This window comes from Ranitomeya imitator, chromosome 5 (genome assembly GCF_032444005.1).
Source record: "Ranitomeya imitator isolate aRanImi1 chromosome 5, aRanImi1.pri, whole genome shotgun sequence".
Classification (NCBI taxonomy): Eukaryota; Metazoa; Chordata; class Amphibia; order Anura; family Dendrobatidae; genus Ranitomeya; species Ranitomeya imitator.
This window is the reverse complement of record NC_091286.1, coordinates 500,759,139-500,785,016: the sequence shown is the minus strand read 5'-3', so window position 1 is coordinate 500,785,016 and position 25,878 is coordinate 500,759,139. Positions and strand designations below refer to the sequence as shown.

General features: G+C 45.6%; 1 protein-coding gene across 2 annotated transcripts in view; it reads left to right on the top strand.

Moving 5' to 3' along the window:
- Window positions 1-25,878, top strand: part of LEKR1 (leucine, glutamate and lysine rich 1) — a 315,794-nt gene that overhangs the window by 77,980 nt on the left and 211,936 nt on the right. For both annotated transcript variants that reach the window (XM_069727447.1, XM_069727448.1), the window contains exon 4: window positions 7,609-7,728. In XM_069727447.1, the coding sequence (XP_069583548.1) occupies window positions 7,609-7,728 (120 nt within the window). The remainder of the gene's footprint in view (window positions 1-7,608; window positions 7,729-25,878) is intronic.

Here is a 25,878-nt window from a genome sequence, read left to right as displayed (position 1 = left end):
ATAGAACACTGTGAAGACTGTCATTAAGAAGTGGCTTAAATTTGGCATAACAGTCACATTATCTAAAACTGGATGTCGCTCAAAAGTCCATGAAAAGGCAAGAAGAAAATTGTTCCTGGAGGCTGTCAAGAGGCCTAAAGCAACATTAAATGTAGGTTGTCATGTAAAATAACGCTATTAGCCTGCATATATGGGGTTAATCTCCAGGTCAATAGCGTACCCACACTGAGAGCCCGCTTCAAGGTGGAAATTAATTTTATTTCCCTAGCAGTCTCGCTCTTTCAGTCACAGGTGTGGCGTCGGTACAGTTTAAGTCACCACTCAGTGTACAGAGAGCGGAAGCTGTAACCGTGCCCCTCAGAACTTACTGACAGCCGGGGGCTGTATGTGACATTAAAGGTGGAAAAACCTCTCAAATGATTCTTCTTGGTATGATTTTTTTACCTGACAAAAACCCAACATTTTAACAGGCATGTGAAGACCTTTCATATCCACAATAGGTGTTTTCAGACCACAAACAAGTTCTGTGTAGCTTTATGCAGCGGATATACTGCCATTCATCTGTACCTTACATCTTACTAACACACACTTAGTAGGTTAACAAAAAGTAGGGGGCACATTGATATCAGTATAGCTGGTGAGTCAGACTACATTGGCTTGTTTAAACAGGAGTCAAATAAGCAAGTTATGTCACAACGGCCAAGAGAGGGAAACACCTCACTCCCTATATGAGTTCACCAGATTACGTTACTTAGTGAAAATGCAGAATACTCTCAAAAGTACTGTATGCACACAGAGAAAACAGTACAAAAACACCACCAAAGGTATAAAAAGACAACCTAATTTTTTTAGTCAAATATCATATAAAAAATTGAAAAAACTGCCATGTGAAATGCGCGTCAAGGGGTCAGCAGGGAGACGAGTGGACACTGCCATCAACAATGGGTAAGATGGGTTAATATCTTTGTGACTTATGAGCTTGGTGGTATACATATTATACGTTTATTGAGTGGTCACCAGCTCATTCTAGGTTTGTACATTCTTGCCCTTGGGTGTATGTGCTTTGATATATTATTCCACATACCCCTGGTTATTTGTGTGCCCACTCTCTTCTTGCTGTACCAGTATGTCTCCTCACTTTTTCTCCTTTCTGTGCCATTTTGTATGATATAGTTTGATATTTTTATATGATATTTGACTAATAAAATTTTGCTGTCTGTTTATACCTTTGGTGGCGTTTTTGTACTCCGGTTTCTCTGTGTGCATACATAGGCTTTGATTATAGTCTGTTACCATAGAGACACATGAGCCTCCTTTGGGGCTGTACGCACAATATCATTTTGAAGACTATTTATTCACTTTACTTGCTTATATAGGACCATTTATTCCACAGCACTTTGCCAATATCATCAACATTGTTCCTATTGGGGCTCACAATCTAATTTGCCTATTAGTATGTATTTGAAGTATATGAAGAAACCAGAGAACTCGGAGTAAACCCTCACAAACATTGGGAGAACATACAAACCCCTTGCAGATGTACATAGAGATTTCCGGTATAACAGGCCAGATTAACCCCCCGCCCAGAATATACCCGGGGTTAAAGTGGCTTAGTCCAGATTATACCCCTCCAGGTCAGAATATACCCCAGCTTCTGTAGATCAGATTTTTCAGCTTTTTGAGAACCATTGAGTGATAAAATCAATAACGGAGCCCCAGGCAGCAAATGGGGCCCCAAGCTGCGCACAGGGCCCAAGGCAGCGCTCAAGGCCCCAGGCAGCGCACAGGGCCCCAGGCAGCACACAGGTGCCCCAGACAGCACACAGGGCCTCAGGCAGAGTACAGGGCCCCAGGCAGCACACAGGGGCCCCAGGGAGCACATTGGGCTCCAGGCAGTGCACGGGGTCCCAGGCAGCGTACAGGGCCCCAGGCAGCCCACAGGGCTCCAGACAGCGCAGAGGGGCCTCAGGCAGTGCACAGGGGCCTCAGGCAGATCACAGGGCCCCAGGCAGCGCACAGGGCCCCAGGCAGCACACAGGGCCCCAGGCAGCACACAGGGGCCCCAGGCAGCGCACGGAGCCCCAAACAGCGCACGGTGCCCCAGGCAGTGCACAGGATCCAGGCAGCCCACAGGGGCCCCAGGCAGCACACAGGGGCCTCAGGCAGCGCACAGGGGCCTCAGGCAGCACACGGGGCCCCTGGCAGAACACAGGGCCCCAGGCAGCGCACAGGTCCCCAGGCAGCACAGAGGGGCCCCAGGCAGCACAAAGGGGCCCCAGGCAGCACAGAGGGGCCCAAGGAAGAGCACAGGGGCCACAGGAAGTGCACCAGGCCCCAAACAGCGTACGGGGCCCGAGGCAGCGCACAGAACCCCAGGCAGCCCACAGGGGCCCCAGGCAGTGCACAAGGCCTCAGGGAGCACACGAGGTCCCAGGCAGCGCACGAGACCCCAGGCAGCACACGGAGCTCCAGGCAGCACATGGGGCCCCAGGCAGAGCACAAGGCCCCATACAGCGCACAGGGCCCCAGGCAGCGCACAGGACCCCAAGCAGCCCACAGGGGCCTCAGGCAGCCCGCAGGGCCCCAGGCAGTGCACAGGGGCCCCAGGCAGCACACAGGGCCCGAGGCAGCGCACAGGGCCCCAGGCAGCGCACAGGTGGCAGAGACAGCACACAGGGGCCCTGCGCGCTTTCTCTTCCCCCCTTGCACAGTCACTTCCCCCTCCCTTGTGCACTGTCTCTGCCCCCCTGTGCGCTGCCTAGGGCCCTGTGTGCTGCCTGGGTCCCCGTTCACTGTCTCTTCCCCTCTTGCACGTTGTCTCTTCCCCTCTCTTGTGCACTGTCTCTGCCACTCTGTGTGCTGCCAGGGACCCCTGTGTGCTGCCTGGTGCCCTGTGTGCTGCCTGGGGCCCCATTCGCTGTCTCTGCCCCATGTGCTGCCTGGGGCTCCTGTGCACTGCCTGGGGCCCCTGTGCGCTCCCTGGGGTTCCTGTGCGCTCCCTGGAGCCCATGTGCTGCCTGGGGCCCCGTGCGCTGCATGGGGCCCTGTGTTCTGCCTGGGGCCCTGTGCACTGCCTGGGGCCCCATTAGCTGTCTCTGCCCCCGTGCGCTGCATGGAGCCCTGTGTGCTGCCATGAGCCCTGTGTGCTGCCTTGGGCCCCATTCGCTGTCTCTGCCCCGTGTGCTGCCTGGGGCCCCTGTGCGCTCCCTGGAGCCCATGTGCTGCCTGGGGCCCCTGTGCTCTCCCTGGAGCCCATGTGCTGCCTGGGGCCCCGTGTGCTGCCTGGGGCCCTGTGTTCTGCCTGGGGCCCTGTGCACTGCCTGTTGCCCCTGTGCTCTGCCTGGGGCCCCATGTGCTGCCTGGAGCCCTGTGCACTGCCTGGGGCCCTGTGCGCTGCCTGGGGCCCCTGTGCGCTGTCTGGGCCCCCAAGCTTTGCCTGGGGCCCTGTGCGCTGCCTGGGGCCCGTGTGTGCTGCCTGGGACCTCGTGTGCGGCATGGGTCCCTGTGCGCTGCCTGGGGCCCCTGTGCGCTGCCTGGGGCCCCTGTGCGCTGCCTGGCGCCATGTGCGCTGCCTGGGGCCACGTGTGCTGCCTGGGGCCCTGTGCGCTGCCTGGGGCCCGTGTGTGCTGCCTGGGACCTCGTGTGCTGCATGGGTCCCTGTGCGCTGCCTGTGTTACCTGTGCGCTGCCTGGGGCCCCTGTGCGCTGCCTGGAGCCCTGTGGGTTGCATGGGGTCCTGTGGGCTGCCAGTGGCCCCTGTGCCCTGCTTGGGGCCCCATGTGCTGCCTGTGGCCCCTGTGTTCTGCCTGGGGCCATGTGCGCTGCCTGGGGCCCCTGTGCGCTGCCTGGAGCCCTGTGGGTTGCATGGGGCCCTGTGGGCTGCCTGTGGCCCCTGTGCCCTGCTTGGGGTCCCATGTGCTGCCTGTGGCCCCTGTGTGCTGCCTGTGGCCATGTGCGCTGCCTGGGGCCCCTGTGCGCTGCCTGGAGCCCTGTGGGTTGCATGGGGCCCTGTGGGCTGCCTGTGGCACCTGTGCCCTGCTTGGGGCCCCATGTGCTGCCTGTGGCCCCTGTGTGCTGCCTGTGGCCATGTGCGCTGCCTGGGGACCCTGTGCGCTGCCTGAAGCCCTGTGGGTTGCATGGGGCCCTGTGGGCTGCCTGTGGCCCCTGTGCCCTGCTTGGGGCCCCATGCGCTGCCTGTGGCCCCTGTGTTCTGCCTGGGGCCCCATGCGCTGCCTGTGGCCCGTGTGTGCTGCCTGGGGCCCCTTGCGCTTCCTGGGGCCCCTGTGTGCTGCCTGGGGCCCTGGGTACTGCCTGGGGCCCCGTTATTAAGAATGTCACTCAATGGTTCTCAAAAGCCTGAAAAATCTAATCTACAGTAGCTGGGGTATATTCTGACCAGGAGGGGTATAAACTGGACTAGTTCAATTTATACCCCGGGGTATAGTTTGGGCTAGGCCAGAATATACCCGGGGTATAATCTGGCCTAGGCCACTTTAACCCAGTGTATATTCTGGGCGGGGGGTTAATCTGGCCTGTTACACCGGTACCCTTCACATTATACAAAGTGACTTTGTATGCAGTTAGGTTGTAATAAAAAATGCCCCCTCCTGCCGCAAACCCTTCACTATGTGTGGGCTATGTATAAAACAAGAGGTTTTCATGACTGAAGGGGAGAGGTTACGGACTTTGATTTACTTATGATCTCTCTTTTTTTCTTATGAAGGAAATGTTCTTTTAATCTGAGGATTGGAAAATGGTAAAAGTGAAGCCAATTGTTCCGGTAACCTGTAGCTTCCCAGCTGTTGTAGAATGATAACTGATATAACACAACAACAGCTGGGAAGCCACCGGATCTGACCAATGTGAAGGAGCTGCTCGAAGGGTCATTTCTTTGCTTGATGACTTAGTTTTCTTTTGCTTCTGCTCTGAAGATATTCTCTGTAGCACATAAAGCTTTCCATCAGAGCACAGAGTATTAGTACTAGTGATGAGCGAATATACTCATTACTCGAGATTTCCCGAGCATGTTCGGGGGTCCTCTGAGTATTTTTTAGTGCTCGGAGATTTTGTTTTCCTCACCTCAGCTGAATGATTTACATCACTTAGCCAGCTTGATTACATGTGGGGATTCCCTAGCAACCAAGCAACCCCCACATGTACTTAGCCTGGCTAACAGATGTAAATCATTCAGCTGCAGAGATGAAAACTAAATCTCCGAGCACTAAAAAATATTCAGAGGTCCCCCGAACATGCTTGGGAAATCTCGAGTAACGAGTATATTCGCTCATCACTAATTATTACCCATTGCATGGTTTATTTTCCTAGTATCGGAGCCATGGCTGTATAGGATAGTGGGGTGCAGTACATACTATTGTGTATTATATAGTGCAGAAATGAGAGCATTTGTTGTTTTTAGTTTGGTTTTTTTGATAGTTTTTTCTCTTTTGGTGTTTTATTAAAGTCAGAACTAATTGCAAAACATATGTGTAATGAAACCTGATTAATATGCAGTCCCAGTGTTTGCTGACATGGGAGCAACCCTGGAATAAGTTAGATCTGAGCACTTTAACTATTGCACGTCTTCTGGCAGAAAAAGAAGAGACTGTAGAATACTACATTATGATATAATGCAATGTCTAGTTTTGTAACCCTTTAACATTTTACAGTATATCTAAGAAAAAAAACATATTTTTAAATCTATTAAAATCTAAATCTCCTTTAAATAATTTTTAGATTTATGTATTTTTTCTTAACCTGCAGTTTTTTGGTAAAACTTGTGTCTCCGTGGTAAAAGGCTATAACTAAACCATGTGCAGTCCGATCACGTAGTCAGACTGACTTCCATCTGTCCCGTACTTGTTGCTAACCTACCAAATGCGTTCTAGTAAGAAGGGGGCAGATGTTAGGGAGTATGACTGTAAGATCAGATTACACAGAGATTGTTTGAAGTCTGTTGCCATGGGGACACATTGATTTCCATAGTAGCTGTAAACATAAAACGATACTGGATATTCAGGTGATACTATTTGCAAAGCTGGCTCGTTTTCCATTTTATGTTCATCGAAAGAATACAAAAATGATTGTTAAGGATCGCCTTCTTTTAATGATTGTGTCAATGCAAACAGTTTAGCAACTTTCTAGAATATTTTGTATTTTAATTCCTTATTGCTTTCAAGATCTTTGCTAGATGTTAAACTAAATGGTTGCATTTTAGTTACTACATCTTAAGTGTCAAATACCAGAAGCGCATGATTAATGATTGCACAGCCAGACTAGTCACTGAAAGCGAGCACATAAGAACATGAGGTCGTGGAGGGAGCACGAAGCTTCACTGGGTCTGTCCAGGGAAGAGTGAATGCTCAAAATTGCCCAAATCATCATAGGTGGTTGCAGGTTGGAGAATGTCAATCACATGATCCTGGGGGAGCGATTAGGAACTGTGGAGCCGGACTACACTATGCAATACCCTCAGACTAGTTCAGGAGAATTTGCATGCATTTGTGAATGATAACAATAAAAGTTATATTATGTGGACATATAACTGGATCTCACATCAAGGGCATGAGTTTATTGCTGGATCATGACTTTAAATCACTATAGTGGTGGTTTGAGAGGCCTGGCACGGTCCCTGGAGAATTATAATTGATGTATTGTAACAAGCCATGCATGTATGTATGTAAAAATTACATGTTGTTAAGGTTTGTAGTCCCCTGAATAAATCTTTAACAACAAAATATATTAGAAAGTTGTATAACTTTGAATTACACAATGGTATCGGGGACACTGTTTATCGAAAATGGAATGAGGCCTACAAAGAAAAGAACATCGTTCCTACAGTCAAATGTGGTGGAGGTCCAAAAATATTTTGGGGTTGTTTTGCTGCCTCTTTCACTGGGTGCCTTGACTATGTGCAAGGCATCATAATATGTGAAGATTAGCAAAGGATTTTGGGTCACAATGAAGTGCCCGGGGTCAGAATGCTGGGTTTGCGTCCTAAGTCATGACTGTCTTCCAGCAGGACAATGATCCTAAACACACTTTGAGAAGCGCCCAGAAATGGATGGAAACAAAGCTCTAAAGAGTGCTGAAGTGGCCAGCAATGAGTCCAGATCTAAATCCAAAAATAAGAGTGATCCAAAATTCCAGTTGGGAGGTGTAAGAAACTTGTTGATGGTTATAAGAAAGCGATTGATTGCAGTTATTTATTCCAAAGGGTGTGCAAGCAAATATTAAGTTGAGGGTGCCAACAATTTTGTCCAGTCCATTTTTGAGATTTTGTGTGAAATTTTGTCCAATTTGCCTTTCATTCTCAGTTTTTTTGTGTTGTTCCAATACACTCAAAGGAGATAAGCATGTTTATAACAAAGCATGTGTAATTGCAGTTATTTTCCAGGAGAAATATTTCATTTTCTGGAACAATTTCAGGGGTGCCAACACTTTTGGCCATGACTGTGCATATATACCCAATAAAATATATGTATTTTCTTACATACAAAAAATTCCTTGCTTTGTTGTTGTAAAAACAGTAAAACATACATAGAAATGACACTGAAACTGTCATTTTTTGTTATTTTTGTATTTTTATCCAGCCTCTTGCATTTTATTCTAGACTGCGGATTGCATTATTGCAACTGAAGGAAAAGGACGATAATCTTCATGTTCTGACAACCGAGCTTACAACGTGTCAGCAGGCACTAAGAACTGCACAAGACCACAAGCAGCTGCTGGGGTAAGCTCACCAGAGCGTGACATCAATGATGTGATTGTCCTCATGGCAGACACAAGCCATAAAATTTACCAATAATGTGGGAAGGATGCATGTATTTTTAGCTTGTCATGCCATAGAAAATATCACTGTTGTCATAGCAATCTCTACGGTTATGAGGGCAAAGCTTTACCATTAATCTCCAGGAAAGTCACTATGTTCCAGAGTTCAGCACAAGTTGAGAAACTCTTGACCTGCCTGTATGGGACTGTGCTTGATCAGAGGATAAAGCTCTGCTCACATGCATTTCTTGGGCACAAAGTTTGATATAGAAAACAGATTTGGTAATTATCGTCTAGGTCTTTAGGAAGAAAAAAGAGTATTAATGAAATGAACATGCGGTAAATACTTTAATATTCAAGCCAAGGAGAGCCAATAGCCGAGTGACTGAGAATACATTGTAGTTCCTATGTAATAAAATAGAATCTACACAATTTAATGCACATAATGCTTTCCATGCAGCCTGAAAGTTTATAACTGGGCTTTATAACTTGTGCTTTGGTAGACTTCAGATTTCTCTGCGTATCTGTTTCTGTTCTCAATTATCCACAAGTGACATTTATTATCTTGCAGAATGTTATTATTGTTATGGTAAAACCTCACCCAGCAGTGATTTTCAGACTTTCGCCAAGCAAGAAAAAACAAAAAAACTGACTCCACGAAACTTAGTAAGATTCAGTTCTCAAATCTAAAATGGCAATTTGATGAGTTACACTTGCCAAAATTTAATGAGGACCTGTCACCAGGTATGAGGTATCCTGTTTTTGCTCCTATTTTATTCCTGCCACTCCCCTGAATATTCGGGTTTTTGTTATTTATAAATGTGCCTAATAGTTTCAGAGATATGGGCCTTTATACTTGGGCTTTATGATCTTTATCAAGGGGGCGTGGCTCACAAGATTTCCTCAGGGTGTGTCTGGAGGTGTGGCCTATTCACCACGCCTGCTTGTAAAGAACAAAAAAAATTTGCACTAAATAAAAAGCTTATATCTGTGGATATAAAAAACACACGTACTCAAGGTAGCTGCAAAAATAAAATAATAGAAAAACCTGGCCACTTTTTGATCTAGTAACAGATCCTCTTTATTACCTTGATGCAAAATCACGTACATGTATGATTGTGGGGGTGATCGCCTGTGGGGAGGGCTCAGGACCTGAGCTGGCATTCCACAAAAAACAGACACCAGCTATATTATATTACATAGCCGACATTTATATCTAACAACATCAAGCGGAGCTGACCTTTGAATGTATCTGTTATCCACTTAAATACCGATGTCAATCTCTGACAGCAGCATTTAAATGGATCATGTGCTGGTGCTTGTGCACACCGCCTCCAGTTGGCCCTCTGCGGTGCGATTGTTGGGCTCTAATGGCTTAGGCTAGGTTCACATTGCGTCAAGTACATGGCGTCAAACGGATGCGTTAAACGCATGTACAGAAACGGAGCAAAAATATGTGAAATTCGTCGTCACGGTAACGCTAGCGTTAACGCATGTGATCGCGTTTTTTCATTTTGATGTCCGTTTACGAAGTATCCGTTTGTCTGCGTTTGTCACTGTCAATAAAGTTGTTCTTTTTTTTTTGTTGGTAAATATTGGATAGAATATTTCTATTTTATATTTACCACTGGCAGTTGTGGCGACGACAGACGGCTAGGGACCTTTTTTCTTTTTTTGTCCTCCTTGTGCCACAACCTATTGTGTATGTAAAATGTAAAAAAAAATATTTTAACATTAAATAATGTTAACATTCATTCTACGGCAAAACACTCTGTCACGTGCAGGAGACTTTGTGTGAGTGGGATATTTTAATGGCCGAAGTCACATTTCCTGTCACATGACCACATGTGACCACCTTCAAAAGCTATTAAAACGTGTGGTTCTATTTGGAAATTTTTCATGATTTGCGTCTGACTGCGTTTGCCATAGCCTTCTATGGCAGAATGAACGCTTCCGTTAGTAGTGCGTTAGCTTGGCCGGACCCGAAAACGCTGCAAGCCGCGTTGAAGGTCCGTCAGAAAAAAAACGTTATGTGACAAACGCATACCAATTTAGGGATGCGTCACGATGCGTCAGACAATGCAAGTCTATGGGCGCGTTAGTATGTGCGTTACATTGCGTTTTTACTACTTAAAAACGAGTCCGTTAGACGGACACACCTAGCGCAATGTGAACCCAGCCTTACCGTGGCAGCCAGGGACCTGCTGAAGGCCCTCATCACTACTATCTTGGTACTCTTGGGAAGCTCAGTCATAAACTTAAGGTACCTTCACACTAAACGACGCTGCAGCGATCCAGACAACGATCCGGACCGCTGCAGCGTCGCTGTTTGGTCGCTGGAGAGCTGTCACACAGACAGCTCTCCAGCGACCAACGATGCCGGTAACCAGGGTAAACATCGGGTTACTAAGCGCAGGGCCGCGCTTAGTAACCCGATGTTTACCCTGGTTACCATCCTAAAAGTAAAAAAAACAAACGCTTCATACTTACCTCCCGCTGTCTGTCCCCGGCGCTGTGCTTCTCTGTACTGGCTGTGAGCACAGCGGCCGGAAAGCAGAGCGGTGACGTCACCGCTCTGCTTTCCGGCCGCTGTGCTCACAGTGAGTGCAGGAAAGCACAGCGCCGGAGGACAGACAGCGGAAGGTAAGTATGAAGCGTTTGTTTTTTTTACTTTTAGGATGGTAACCAGGGTAAACATCGGGTTACTAAGCCGATTCAGCGATGTCAGCGGGAGAGCCAGCGACCAAATAAAGTTCTGGCCTTCTAGCCCCAACCAACGACATCACAGCAGGATTCTGATCGCTGCTGCGTGTCAAACTGAACAATATCGCTAGCCAGGACGCTGCAACGTCACGGATCGCTAGCGATATCGTTTAGTGTGTAGGTACCTTTAGGCTACTTTCACTCTAGCGTCGGAATCTCCCCGTCGCATTGCATCGGGCAGAGATTCCGATGCTAGCGTTTAACGGACTGCACAACGGAGGCAGCGGATGCATTTCTCCGGCGCATCCGCTGCCCCGTTGTGAGGTGCGGGGAGGTGGGGGCGGAGTTCCGGCTGCGCATGCGCGGTTGGAAAAAGCGGTCCGTCAGGAGCAAAAAACGTTACATGTAGCGTTTTTTGCTCCCGACGGTCCGCCAAAGCACGACGCATCCGTCGCACGACGGATGCGACGTGTGGCAATCCGTCGCAATGCGTCGTCAATACAAGTCTATGGGGAAAAAACGCATCCTGCAAGCACTTTTGCAGGATGCGTTTTTCCTGCAAAACTACGCATTGTGACGGATTGCAGAAAACGCTAGTGTGAAAGTAGCCTTAGCTTCATTGGAGACAGAGTTACTGTGGTATTTCAGTATATAGTATGAGCAGTCAGGTGAAGGCAGGTTTAAGTCTCCCTAAGCGGACTAAAAATTAAAAAAAGTTTTTAAAAAAAAAAAGATGAAAAATTGAAAAAAACATAAAATTTGAATCACCCATCTTTTGCCCAATTAAAAATAAACAAATTGGGAAATAAAACAAGCAATCTTATATTCGGCTTTGCAGGGGCGGACAATGACAGCTTGGGGCCTCTGTGCAAGAAATGTGTCTGGGTCCACCTCCCTGCCCGGCATGCCACTTAAGGCCCCTTCACATTAAGCGACGCTGCAGCGATACCGACAACGATCCGGATCGCTGCAGCGTCGCTGTTTGGTCGCTGGAGAGCTGTCACACAGACAGCTCTCCAGCGACCAACGATCCCGAAGTCCCCGGGTAACCAGGGTAAACATCGGGTTACTAAGCGCAGGGCCGCGCTTAGTAACCCGATGTTTACCCTGGTTACCAGCGTAAAAGTAAAAAAAACAAACACTACATACTTACCTACCGCTGTCTGTCCCCGGCGCTCTGCTTCTCTGCACTCCTCCTGAACTGGCTGTGAGCACAGCGGCCGGAAAGCAGAGCGGTGACGTCACCGCTCTGCTTTCCGGCTGACCGACGCTCACAGCCAGAGCAGGAGGAGTGCAGAGCACAGCGCCGGGGACAGACAGCGGTAGGTAAGTATGTAGTGTTTGTTTTTTTTACTTTTACGCTGGTAACCAGGGTAAACATCGGGTTACTAAGCGCGGCCCTGCGCTTAGTTACCCGATGTTTACCCTGGTTACCAGTGAAGACATCGCTGGATCGGTGTCACACACGCCGATCCAGCGATGTCCACGGGAGATCCAGCGACGAAATAAAGTTCTGGACTTTGTTCAGTGACCAACGATCTCCCAGCAGGGGCCTGATCGTTGGTCGCTGTCACACATAACGATTTCCTTAACGATATCGTTGCTACGTCACAAAAAGCAACGAAATCGTTATGTGTGAAGGTACCTTTATGCTGAGGGTAATGGGATCCCCGGAGTCTTGGGCTATGAGCACCAGGCCAGATTGCCCTTATTATTACTGCCCTGCAAGCAGGAATGTACTTATCAAGCAAAGAGCCCCAGTGCAAAAGTTTTAATTGGCTACTTTATTCATTGTCTATAGAACTGATGGAAACAGCCGAGCGCAGCGCTCAGCAGCTCTATAGATAATGAGGAAATCGGAGAACAAGCATGCATAACTCTGCTCCATCCAGGATGAGACTGCAGAGCCCTGTTCTCAGAAACTCTGGGGGGCCCAGTGCTAAAATCCACAGTGATCAGCAAGTTATCCATGATCCGATGGATCACACATGCATCGTACATACAATGAAGGAAATAATTATTTGATCCTTTGTTGATATTGTAAGTTTGCCCACTGACAAAGACATGAACAGTCTATAATTTTAAGGGTAGGTTAATTTTTACATTGAGAGATAAAATATGAAAAATAAAATCCAGAAAATCACATTGTATAAATTATATAAATTATAGACTGTTGATGTCTTTGTCAGTGGGCAAAATTACAAAATCAGCAAGGGATCAAATAATTATTTCCTTTGTGGCATTCTCATGTGGTGTATGGCTGAGGGTTGTACTCCTGACAGTATATGATGTATCTTACGTGGCCAAGCTTTCTGTCAGGAGAAGAGTCTTTCCTTCTCAAATTACACACACACACACACAGGAAACTCCACAGAAGATGATGATGGTGGTAGTAGTTGGTGCATTTGAGCCCCAGTCATGAAGCAGCCATAAGAATTTAAAACAGAAGTCTTTTTACTGAAGGTAATGGGGCAAAGTATCATATACAAACAGCAGGAAACTGAGGTACAGGATTACACTCACGCTTGATGATTGCTGTGTACCTACAGACAGGCAGATCTTACTAACCGCTGGTTTATTAAGTCTGAATATTTCTTCTTCAGCACTGTGCTCTATTTCTGCCCTGAGGTAATTCTTCCTCCTAGAGGTGCAATGGTAGTCTTCCTCATATTATTATTATTATTATAGCGCCATTTATTCCATGGTGCTTTACATGTGAGGAGGGATATACATAATAAAAATAAGTACAATAATCTTGAACAATACAAGTCACAAATGGTACAGGAAGAGAGAGGACCCTGCCCGCGAGGGCTCACAATCTACAAATATGAAGACTATTAACTCCCCTTATTATGTCAGTCCCCTTTTTAAGCAAAGCAGGCAGGGAGAAGGTATAGGTAATTCCTTCACCTACAAAATGGCTTTCTCTTCTCAAGATGTCCGACCACCAACTGCCACTTCAAATTAAAACTATCTCACAGGATTTGGCTCCTCCTCTTTCTATATGACTGAAGAGATGCAGTCATTGGCTGGCTGCCCTGAGGCGTTTTTCCAGAACCTTCTGGGTCACCTGATCAAGCCTGTGAGGAGAAGATTAACCCTTTTTGCGCTGTCTGTCAGCAGGTCTCACAATGTATTTAAAATGCACAGTCCACATAAAAATTCACAGCATTTATATGAAAACACACTATATATCCGGTATCCCATAGAAATGGCCACTTTGTGGGATACCACACCTTCACTGTACATACATATACCGTACATACATACACACACACATACACAGATACGCACACACATATGCGTAAACACACATAGATACACTCATGCTGTACATAAACACACACATACATACACATACATATGTACATGTACACACATACTAATGTGTGATATCAGATGAGCTGTGGAGAGGGCTGCAGACCCACTGTGGGGCTGGGGACACAGTGAAACTATCAGTTCACCACAAAAAATAAGACCTCATACAGCTCGATTGACATAAAAATGTTATGGTTCTTGGAAAATGGCGACACAAACCAAATTATTTTTTTACAAACTTCTGAAAGTTTTTTCACCTCTTAAATTAAGAAGAAATGCTATTTTACTATCGCCATAATTGTACTGGAAAATCATGCTTACTTGCCCATTTTCACAACATGAAATGAATGCTGTAAAAGCAAATCCCCAAAATCATGGGAGAATTGCATTTTAGTGACAATTTCACTGCAATTGTTTTTTTTTTGAAGTTTCTCACTACATTCTATCATGGAATGAATGGCATCATTCACAATTACAACTTGTCTTGTGTAAAACAAGCCCTCATATGGCTGTGTCTAACGGCTTGTGCAGACGAACGTATTTTCAGTTTGAGTGCTATCTGACAAAACATTGGATCTCACTCGGACCAATGTTATTTTATGGAGCCGTGCACTTGTCCGTTTTTTTCCTCAGACAGTGTGTGTCCGAGGGAGAAAAAAAAACGCTGAATACCAGAGTTTGATCAGATATTCAGATCGGCTATGCAAGTCACTGAGTCCATGAAGACCATCACATCAGACTGCACTCCGATGACATCTAAGCGCAGTTCGATTTCGTTCGATGAAGAATGTTTCTTCCCCATCTTCACCTCATCCGAGAGAATCAGATCCCACTATGGTCACACTCTGACCAGAGATTGATCAGAGTGTCATTTACATAATCGGCCGATTCTCTCAGATGAGGGAATTTATGGCCATCTACACGAGCCCTAAGAATAAAAAAATATGGTTCTTGGAAGAAGAGAAAAAAATGTAAAATCACCGAGTCCTTATAGAGGACCTGTCACTGGGTCTTATTTTATTAATTATTTTATTTATTATTAACAGTGGAAATATAAATCAAAGTCACTCTTCTCTACTGTAAGGTCAGAGACAGACTGCCGTATTCCTCTTGTGAAGATTGCATTGCACTGCATGGACTGGCCTGGCACCTCTCCTGACCTGAACAAGACAGCGTGATGGATTTCTATGCACCTGTCAAGCTCAAGTCAGGAGAGCTAACAGCCAGTACAAGGTTTACTATGCGATTCTCACACGAGAAATACGGCGGTCTGTCTCTGCCCTAACAATGGCCATACATATTACATTTATGTCAGCTGAACATGCTGACTTTAGCCAAATTGTCTAAGCCCGTGACAACATATTGTGGGAAAAAAATGATCGGTGCAGCTGAGGCCACGTTCACACGTTGAGTATTTGGTGATGTTTTTTTTAGTGTTATTAGTATTTGTAAGCCAAAACCAGGAGTGGAACAATCAGAGGAAAAGTATAATAGAAACATGTCACCACTTCTGTATTTATCACCCACTCCTGGTTTTGGCTTACAATCCTGAGGTAAAAAAAAATCTCTGCAAATACTCAACATGTGACCTTGGTCTTATTCGTATCTCTGACTTTCATGGCCGAGCCGAGAAGATGATACCTGCTTCTAGTTCCTGTCCTCCAGGAGCGGGGTTATAAAGACACAGTACAGTACAGCTGGGCTACGCTCTTTGTGTTAATCCCACAGAGATGAATGGGAGTTACTGAAACTGTGTCGCAAAGCAAGCTATATTGGCTTGAGTTGTGGAAACAGCGTACCTCACTATACTACACAGTTTCTGCAACTTCTGTTCATTTCTATGGGATTCACACAAACCGCATAGCCCAGCCATGCTTGTCTTTATATAGGGGCTCTGTCTTTAGACAACCCATCTCATACACAAGACCATTCTGACCCCCCCTGTAATACATCACTTATAGAAGCTACACAGACTATTCTGTGTATTGCGCCAATTTCATGTGTAAGTACTGTAGGGGTTTCCCACTCTTTGGCAGCCATTAACCCCTTCCCGACCCATGACGCCACGTAGGCGTCATGAAAGTCGGTGCCAATCCGACCCATGACGCCTATGCGGCGTCATGGAAAGATCGCGTCCCTGCAGGCCGGGTGAAAGGGTTAACTCCCATTTCACCCGATCTGCAGGGACAGGGGGAGTGGTAGTTTAGCCCAGGGGGGGTGGCTTCACCCCCTCGTGGCTACGATCGCTCTGATTGGCTGTTGAAAGTGAAACTGCCAATCAGAGCGATTTGTAATATTTCACCTATTATAACGGGTGAAATATTACAATCCAGCCATGGCCGATGCTGAAATATCATCGGCCATGGCTGGAAATACTAATGTGCCCCCACCCCACCCCACCGATCGCCCCCGCAGCCCCCCGATCTGGCCGGTACACTGCTCCGGCTCCCCTCCGTCCAGTGCTCCGCTCCCCCCCGTGCTTTTGTCCGCTCCCCCCGTGCTCCAATCACCCCCCCGTGCTCCAATCACCCCCCCTGCACTCCGATCCACCCCCCCCCGGTGCTCCGTTCCACCCCCCCGTGCTCCATTCCAGCCCCCCCGTGCTCCATTCCAGCCCCCCGTGCTCCGTTCCACCCCTCCCGCGCTCCGATTCCCCCCCCCGTGCTCCGATCCCCCCCCGTGCTCCGATCCCCCCCCCCGTGGTCCCCCCCCACCCCATCATACTTACCGATCCAGCCGGGGTCCCGTCCGTCTTCTCCCTGGGCGCCGCCATCTTCCAAAATGGCGGGCGCATGTGCAGTGCGCCCGCCGAATCTGCCGGCCGGCAGATTCGTTCCAAAGTGCATTTTGATCACTGAGATATAATCTATCTCAGTGATCAAAATAAAAAAAATAATAAATGACCCCCCCCCCTTTGTCACCCCCATAGGTAGGGACAATAAAAAAATAAAGAAATTTTTTTTTTCCACTAATGTTAGAATAGGGTTAGGGTTAGGGGTAGGGTTAGGGGTAGGGTTAGGGGTAGGGTTAGGGCTAGGGTTAGGGGTAGGGGTAGGGTTAGGGGTAGGGTTAGGGTTAGGGCTAGGGTTAGGGCTAGGGGTAGGGTTAGGGCTAGGGTTAGGGTTTCGGTATGTGCACACGTATTCTGGTCCACTGCGGATTTTTCCGCTGCGGATTTGATAAATCCGCAGTGCTAAACCGCTGCGGATTTATGGCGGATTTACCGCGTTTTTTTCTGCGCATTTCACTGCGGTTTTACAACTGCGATTTTCTATTGGAGCAGTTGTAAAACCGCTGCGGAATCCGCACAAAGGAAGTGACATGCTGCGGAATGTAAACCGCTGCGTTTCCGTGCAGTTTTTCCGCAGCATGTGTACAGCGATTTTTGTTTCCCATAGGTTTACATTGAACTGTAAACTCATGGGAAACTGCTGCGGATCCGCAGCGTTTTCCGCAGCGTGTGCACATACCTTTAGAATTAGGCTATGTGCACACGGTGCGGATTTGGCTGCGGATTCGCAGCAGTGTTCCATCAGGTTTACAGTACCATGTAAACATATGAAAAACCAAATCCGCTGTGCCCATGGTGCGGAAAATACCGCGCGGAAACGCTGCGTTGTATTTTCCGCAGCATGTCAATTCTTTGTGCGGATTCCGCAGCGTTTTACACCTGTTCCTCAATAGGAATCCGCAGGTGAAATCCGCACAAAAAACACTGGAAATCCGCGGAAAATCCGCAGGTAAAACGCAGTGCCTTTTACCCGCGGATTTTTCAAAAATGGTGCGGAAATATCTCACACGAATCCGCAACGTGGGCACATAGCCTTAGGGTTAGGGTTGGAATTAGGGTTGTGGTTAGGGTTAGGGGTGTGTTGGGGTTAGGGTTGTGGTTAGGGGTGTGTTGCGGTTAGGGTTGTGATTAGGGTTATGGCTACAGTTGGGTTTTGAGTTAGGGGTGTGTTGGGGTTAGTGTTGGAGGTAGAATTGAGGGGTTACCACTGTTTAGGCACATCAGGGGTCTCCAAACGCAACATGGCGCCACCATTGATTCCAGCCAATCCCGTATTCAAAAAGTCAAATGGTGCTCCCTCACTTCCGAGCCCTGACGTGTGCCCAAACAGTGGTTTACCCCCACATATGGGGTACCAGCATACTCAGGACAAACTGCGCAACAATTACTGGGGTCCAATTTCTCCTGTTACCCTTGTGAATCTAAAAAAATGCTTGCTAAAACATAATTTTTGAGGAAAGAAAAATGATTTTTTATTTTCACGGCTCTGCGTTGTAAACGTCTGTGAAGCACTTGGGGGTTCAAAGTGCTCACCACATATCTAGATAAGTTCCTTGGGGGGTCTAATTTCTAAAATGGGGTCACTTGTGGGGGTTTCTACTGTTTAGGCACACCAGGGGCTCTGCAAACGCAACGTGACACCCATAGACCATTCCATCAAAGTCTGCATTTCAAAAGTCACTACTTCCCTTCTGAGCCCCGACGTGTGCCCAAACAGTGGTTTACCCCCACTCATGGGGTATCACCGTATTCAGGAGAAACTGGACAACAACTTTTGGGGTCCAATTTCTCCTGTAACCCTTGGGAAAATAAAAAATTCTGGGCTAAATAATTATTTTTGAGGAAAGAAAACGTATTTATTATTTTCACGGCTCTGCATTATAAACTTCTATGAAGCACTTGGGGGTTCAAAGTGCTCACCACACATCTAGATAAGTTCCTTTGGGGGTCTAGTTTCCAAAATGGGGTCACTTGTGGGGGGTTTCTACTGTTAAGCCACATCAGGGGCTCTGCAAACGCAACGTGACGCCCACAGAGCATTCCATCAAAGTCTGCATTTCAAAACGTCACTACTTCACTTCCGAGCCTCGGCATGTGCCCAAACAGTGGTTTACCCCCACATATGGGGTATCAGCGTACTCAGGAGAAACTGGACAACAACTTTTGGGGTCCAATTTCTTCTGTAACCCTTGGGAAAATAAAAAATTCTGGGCTAAATAATTATTTTTGAGGAAAGAAAACGTATTTATTATTTTCACGGCTCTGCATTATAAACTTCTATGAAGCACTTGGGGGTTCAAAGTGCTCACCACACATCTAGATAAGTTCCTTTGGGGGTCTAGTTTCCAAAATGGGGTTACTTGTGGGGGGTTTCTACTGTTAAGCCACATCAGGGGCTCTGCAAACGCAACGTGACGCCCACAGAGCATTCCATCAAAGTCTGCATTTCAAAACGTCACTACTTCACTTCCGAGCCCCGGCATGTGCCCAAACAGTGATTTACCCCCACATATGGGGTATCAGCGTACTCAGGAGAAACTGGACAATAACTTTTGGGGTCAAATTTCTCCTGTTACCCTTGGGAAAATAAAAAATTGCAGGTTAAAAGATCATTTTTGAGAAAATAATTTTTATTTTTTATTTTCATGGCTCTGCGTTATAAACTTCTGTGAAGCACTTGGGGGTTCAAAGTCCTCACCACACATCTAGATTAGTTCGTTTGGGGGTCTAGTTTCCAAAATGGTGTCATTTCTGGGGGATCTCCAATGTTTAGGCACACAGGGGCTCTCCAAACGTGACATGGTGTCCGCTAATGATTGGAGCTAATTTTCCATTTAAAAAGCCAAATGGCGTGCCATCCCTTCCGAGCCCTGCCGTGCGCCCAAACAGTGGTTTACCCCCACATATGGGGTATCAGCATACTCAGGACAAACTGGACAACAATATTTGGGGTCCAATTTCTCCTATTATCCTTGGCAAAATAGGAAATTCCAGGCTAAAAAATCATTTTTGAGGAAAGAAAAATTATTTTTTATTTTCATGGCTCTGCGTTATAAACTTCTGTGAAGCACCTGGGGGTTTAAAGTCCTCAATATGCATCTAGATAAGTTCCTTGGGGGGTCTAGTTTCCAAAATGGGGTCACTTGTGGGGGAGCTCCAATGTTTAGGCACACAGGGGCTCTCCAAACGCGACATGGTGTCCGCTAACAATTGGAGCTAATTTTCCATTCAAAAAGTCAAATGGCGCGCCTTCCCTTCCGAGCCCTGCTGAGTGCCCAAACAGTGGTTTACCCCCACATATGAGGTATCGGCGTACTCGGGAGAAATTGCCCAACAAATTTTATGATCCATTTTATCCTACTGCCCATGTGAAAATGAAAAAATTGAGGCGAAAATAATTTTTTTGTGAAAAAAAAGTACTTTTTCATTTTTACAGATCAATTTGTGAAGCACCTGGGGGTTTAAAGTGCTCACTAGGCATCTAAATAAGTTCCTTGGGGGGTCTAGTTTCCAAAATGGGGTCACTTGTGGGGGAGCGCCAATGTTTAGGCACACAGGAGCTATCCAAACGCGACATGGTGTCCGCTAACGATGGAAATAATTTTTCATTCAAAAAGTCAAATGGCGCTCCTTCCCTTCCGAGCCTTACCATGTGCCCAAACAGTGGTTTACCCCCACATGTGAGGTATTGGTGTACTCAGGAGAAATTGCCCAACACATTTTAGGATCCATTTTATCCTGTTGCCCATGTGAAAATGAAAAAATTGAGGCTAAAAGAATTTTTTTGTGAAAAAAAAGTACTTTTTCATTTTTACGGATCAATTTGTGAAGCACCTGGGGGTTCAAAGTGCTCACTATGCATCTAGATAAGTTCCTTGGGATGTCTAGTTTCCAAAATGGGGTCACTTGTGGGGGAGCTCCAATTTTTAGGCACACGGGGGCTTTCCAAACGTGACATGGTGTCCGCTAAAGAGTGGAGCCAATTTTTGATTCAAAAAGTCAAATGGCGCTCCTTCCCTTCCAAGCCCTGCCGTGCGCCCAAACAGTGGTTTACCCCCACATATGAGGTATCAGCGTACTCAGGACAAATTGGACAACAACTTTCGTGGTTCAGTTTCTCCTTTTACCATTGGGAAAATAAAAAAATTGTTGCTAAAAGATAATTTTTGTGACTAAAAAGTTAAATGTTCATTTTTTCCTTCCATGTTGCTTCTGCTGCTGTGAAGCACCTGAAGAGTTAATAAACTTCTTGAATGTGGTTTTGAGTACCTTGAGGGGTGCAGTTTTTAGAATGGTGTCACTTTTGGGTATTTTCAGCCATATAGACCCCTCAAACTGACTTCAAATGTGAGGTGGTCCCTAAAAAAAATGGTTTTGTAAATTTCGTTGTAAAAATGACAAATCGCTGGTCAAATTTTAACCCTTATAACTTCCTAACAAAAAAAAAATTTGTTTCCAAAATTGTGCTGATGTAAAGTAAACATGTGGGAAATGTTATTTATTAACTATTTTGTGTCACATATCTCTCTGGTTTAACAGAATAAAAATTCAAAATGTGAAAATTGCAAAATTTTCAAAATTTTCGCCAAATTTCCGTTTTTATCACAAATAAACGCAGAATTTTTTTACCTAAATTTACCACTAACATGAAGCCCAATATGTCACGAAAAAACAATCTCAGAACCGCTAGGATCCGTTGAAGCGTTCCTGAGTTATTACCTCATAAAGGGACACTGGTCAGAATTGCAAAAAACGGCAAGGTCGTTAAGGTCAAAATAGGCTGTGTCATGAAGGGGTTAAGGTTCACACAGGCATTGAACCGCCGCACAACCTGCCCTACCCTCTCCTAGTGTTTCATCTCCCATCCCCTGCAGACTGTGAGCCCTCGCGGGCAGGGTCTTCCCTCCTTATGTACCCGTGTGCCTTATTTGCTCATGTTTAATGTATTTGTCTATATTTGCCTCGTATTCACATGTAAAGCGCCATGGAATAAATGGCGCTATAAAAATGTATAATAATAATAACATGGAAAGTTTTATTGCTTTCATTAAACTTCAGTGGTTACTAAACAATACAGCCTCTTCTGGGCACAAAGGTGTAACAGAAAGATTAAACAGTTCATTCATCAGCAGGCAATAAATACCAGGGCGGGCTCACCAGTTCACATTACAATCCTCTCTGTCTCAGTTTCTGAGTTTCTGGCTGAGACTGCCAACACTAGAGGTCTTTTCTTTCACACAGGCTCAGCTGCCTTATATAGGATCTGGAAAACCTGGACTGAAGATATGGGAGCGACCATTCCCGTCCAAGCTCTTTTTGTCTCTCCTAAAACCCGGACCAAAGAAGACTTTACCTCTTGCGTTCGATCATGTGTTACACAGATATGTTTTTAAATGTTATGTTCTTATGTAATCTGTCTGAAAATAAATTGTGACATGTTCCGTCAGATATCGCATTACAGATGTATAGTATATGGTAGTTTTATATTCTGCACCTTGGTAATATGGCGCCACTGTGCATGTGTGCTGTTTGTTATGTGCGTTATTCACATCTCTAAGCCTACTTGGAATAGTACAAACGTGTAAGGCAACTTGGCTAATGACTGCATGACCACCCACAGGCAAACTTGTTGGATTCAATCTGTTCCTTTCAGAGTTTCCTTATAAAATTTATAAAAAACAGATATAATTTTTTTAATAAAAAATCTGTCAATAAAAGCCATCAGCATTCATGTTATAGTGCCTGTAGCTGAATCTCTGGGCTAATATTTACTAGATGATTGTATGAATGCATTGTATAGCAAGCTAAATATCACCATAACTTTATTGCTGTATGTTTTGAACTTGTTGGCCTCATAACTGGATAACTCTTCAAGGGTTCTTTTACATGCGAAGATGAGCTTCTAAAAACAGCATGGATTAAACAATCACTGCATCTGCAAATTGAGATCTGGTTTGGATCTTATTCTAAGTCATGTGACAAGGCTCGTTAAAGGGTCGACATTGACTGTTAGGGTACCGTCACACTAAAACGACGCTGCAGCTATACGACAACGATGTCGATCGCTGCAGCGTCGTGTGTGGTCGCTGGAGAGCTGTCACAGACAGCTCTCCAGCGACCAACGATCCCGAAGTCCCCTGGTAACCAGGGTAAACATCGGGTTACTAAGCGCAGGGCCGCGCTTAGTAACCCGATGTCACACACGCCGATTCAGCGATGTCAGCGGGAGATCCAGCGACGAAATAAAGTTTCAAACAATCTGCTACGACGTACGATTCTCAGCGGGGTCCCTGATCGCAGTAGCGTGTCAGACACAGCGAGATCGTAAGGATATCGCTGGAACGTCACGGATCGTGCCATCCTAGCGATCAAAGTGCCACTGTGTGACGGTACCCTTAGGATTGCTACTTCCAATAGGTGGCACTAGAGTTCTAGTCCTCTGCATACTAATTGGTTACTAATTGGCTACTAATTGGTAATATTTGCTTAATATATCAAAATGTAACAAATAATCGCTCCCTTGCAGACTTTAAACAAAAGATTGGACATGTTTACAGCCGTCATGCTTGATCCCTCTTTTTCCTGACAACTGCTGTTAGCGGACTGCCATCAGATCTCTGTGGACAGATAATCTTCCCCCAATTCTGTTAATATCAGCAAGGTCAGATGAGTTTTCTATTGTGCACAGGTAGTAGTAGCATCCTGCACGCTCCCATGATATTTCTATTATCTATATTATCACAACTCATTAGAAATGCCACCATGTGCAATATGAATCAGGCCATCTCATCTGATTACTTAGCGTATGACCTTGACTGAGGAGTCATCTCATGAATCACACATTTTTAAGTAATTCTGCTAATATATTGGGCTCTTGAAGACCATAAGAAACAGAGACTTGATATAATGTTTGACGTAATAAACCTTTCAAAAGTATATTTCTATCTTTCTAATATGAATAAATCTTATTATTAGTAATATCCTTCTGTATCAAAGATGCCCAGGGATGGTTCACAGCATTAGAGCTACATGATTTTGCCAGTGTGATGCACTGATGTTTCGTAGTGAGGTAAGATGGTCCGATTCCCTGTGGGAGTCCACAAAATGAAAAATGTTACAGGTCACGGCCATGGGACATCTGCATTTTGCACAACAACACCTCTCCTGCCCCTCCTTCCTCCCAAGGATAAAAACAGACAAAAGCCAAAACTTCCCCCCAAAAAGTGCAAGATGCCATGACTTCATTATGTATGAACTAATAAGTGGAGGACCAGCTGAGTGCCCCAAGAAATAGGCTGACATTGAATCTATCAAGTGTATAGACTATACTGAACAACTATAAAATTAAGGTTCTTAACACACAAATTGGCCAATTTGTATGCACGACAGGGCAATCTTTATAATAATAATAATTTTTATTTATATAGCACTAACATATTCCGCAGCGCTTTACAAATTATAGAGGGGACTTGTACAGACAATAGACATTACAGCATAACAGAAATACAGTTCAAAACAGATACCAGGAGGAATGAGGGCCCTGCTCGCAAGCTTACAGACTATGAGGAAAAAGGGAGACACGAGAGGTGGATGAGAACTTAACTTTTTTTAATCAGACATCCATTTCCTAGGCCAACTTTACAAATTTTAAGGGAACTAGGATCCAGCACTAGACTATATTAGTCACAGGTCTAGAGATAAATCTTCTAGATAGTGATATGACATTAAGGCTTTCAAAGAAAGGATTTGTAAGTGGGTACCATGGGAGATGTCGCATTGCCACTTATGCAAACAGAGTGGAACCACCCATTATCTGCTGCAGTTTATTTAAAGACAGTGCCACTGCCTGCACGGAAAAGGACACAAAAAGCCCTAAATCAAAAATGAACTGGAATATTAGAACATGCAGGGTTCTCTTCTATTGTTTTTTGAAAGTTGGACCTGTTGTTAGGTCAAAAGTGACCTGTTTTGGTCACTTGTTCCCATGGCTCCCCTGAGTATTCTTTTTTTTGTAGTCTTTTTTTTTTTAATCCACCATATTATTCCAGAAATAAGGGACTTTTTATTTAGTGATAATTTATTGGTCTTTACCAAGGAGGCGGTGCTCACAGGATTCTCTGGGGCATATCTTTAGGGCACTCTACAGTACATTACTGACCTAGGAGCCATGTCCCCTTGGTGAAAACCATAAAAATTATCACTGATTAAAAAGGCCAATATCTCTGGATCCGTATTGTGGTGTTAAGTAAAACAATTCAGGAATAAAATAGGAGTAAAACTGTAAACTTTTGATGTGATGACAGGTCTTCTTTACCTGCCTAATAGTGATGAGCACAAGTGCTTGTTTCTCGAGTATACCTAGGGTGACATGTTCGGTTCCCGGCGTCCGCATGTTAGACAACCATAAAACATGCGGGGATTGCCCATGTTTGTCAGGTGATCCCCGCATGTTTTGTGGTTGTATAATATGACACTCGACACGCGAACATGTCACTCGAGCTCCCGCGATACTTGGTGCATACCCGAGAACCCCAGGCGGACTCGAGTAACGACCACTTGCGCTCATCACTACTGCCTAAATTAGAAGGTAGATGCCCACAGCGGGAATCTTCTATGGGTCCCTATTTCTGACCTCTTTGTTTTTCCTGACTTGTTCTAGATCGGTAGTGACCTCAGTCTCACTCTCGGGGGGCGAATCAGTACTTTCACACCCTGGCAGTAGTATTTGTCAGTGTTTGGGGCTATCGGTATAGAAATGACGGCTTTATCCTGGTAATCAATACCCCATATACAATGCTAAGCAGCGTTTCAGTTCCCTGCATAGAAAACATGGCGGTAATTACATGTTATTATTATTTCATAGCTTCTTTTATCTAGGAAATCTGTTTTACCAGATCTCTCTTGTGTTTTGTCTACAGTGACTTTGATGTAGTGAATTTTCTATAAAGATGAACTTTCTCTTCTGAAAAACACTGAGCCCTTTTTTCTTTCTCTCCCACAAAGATCACACGGGCGAGCTGCATTCATCAGGCTGCAGCTAGCATATGTTTTTGATGGCGCGCCTGGTATCAGCACACACAACATATTTCCATAAATAAGGGAGTGGTAGAATATAGCGAGTGTTCAAAAGCCCGACATGAAATAGAGATAAGGACTTCTGTCAAAAAACAGACTGGCTTGGAGTACATTAAACCTGATTTCATCTGGAGGCCACATGCCATGTGTATGAAACGCTTGGCTTCCTTCCCCAGGACACAATTTCTGCTGTTTTGTAGTTTGCTGAATTGCATGCGAAATGTG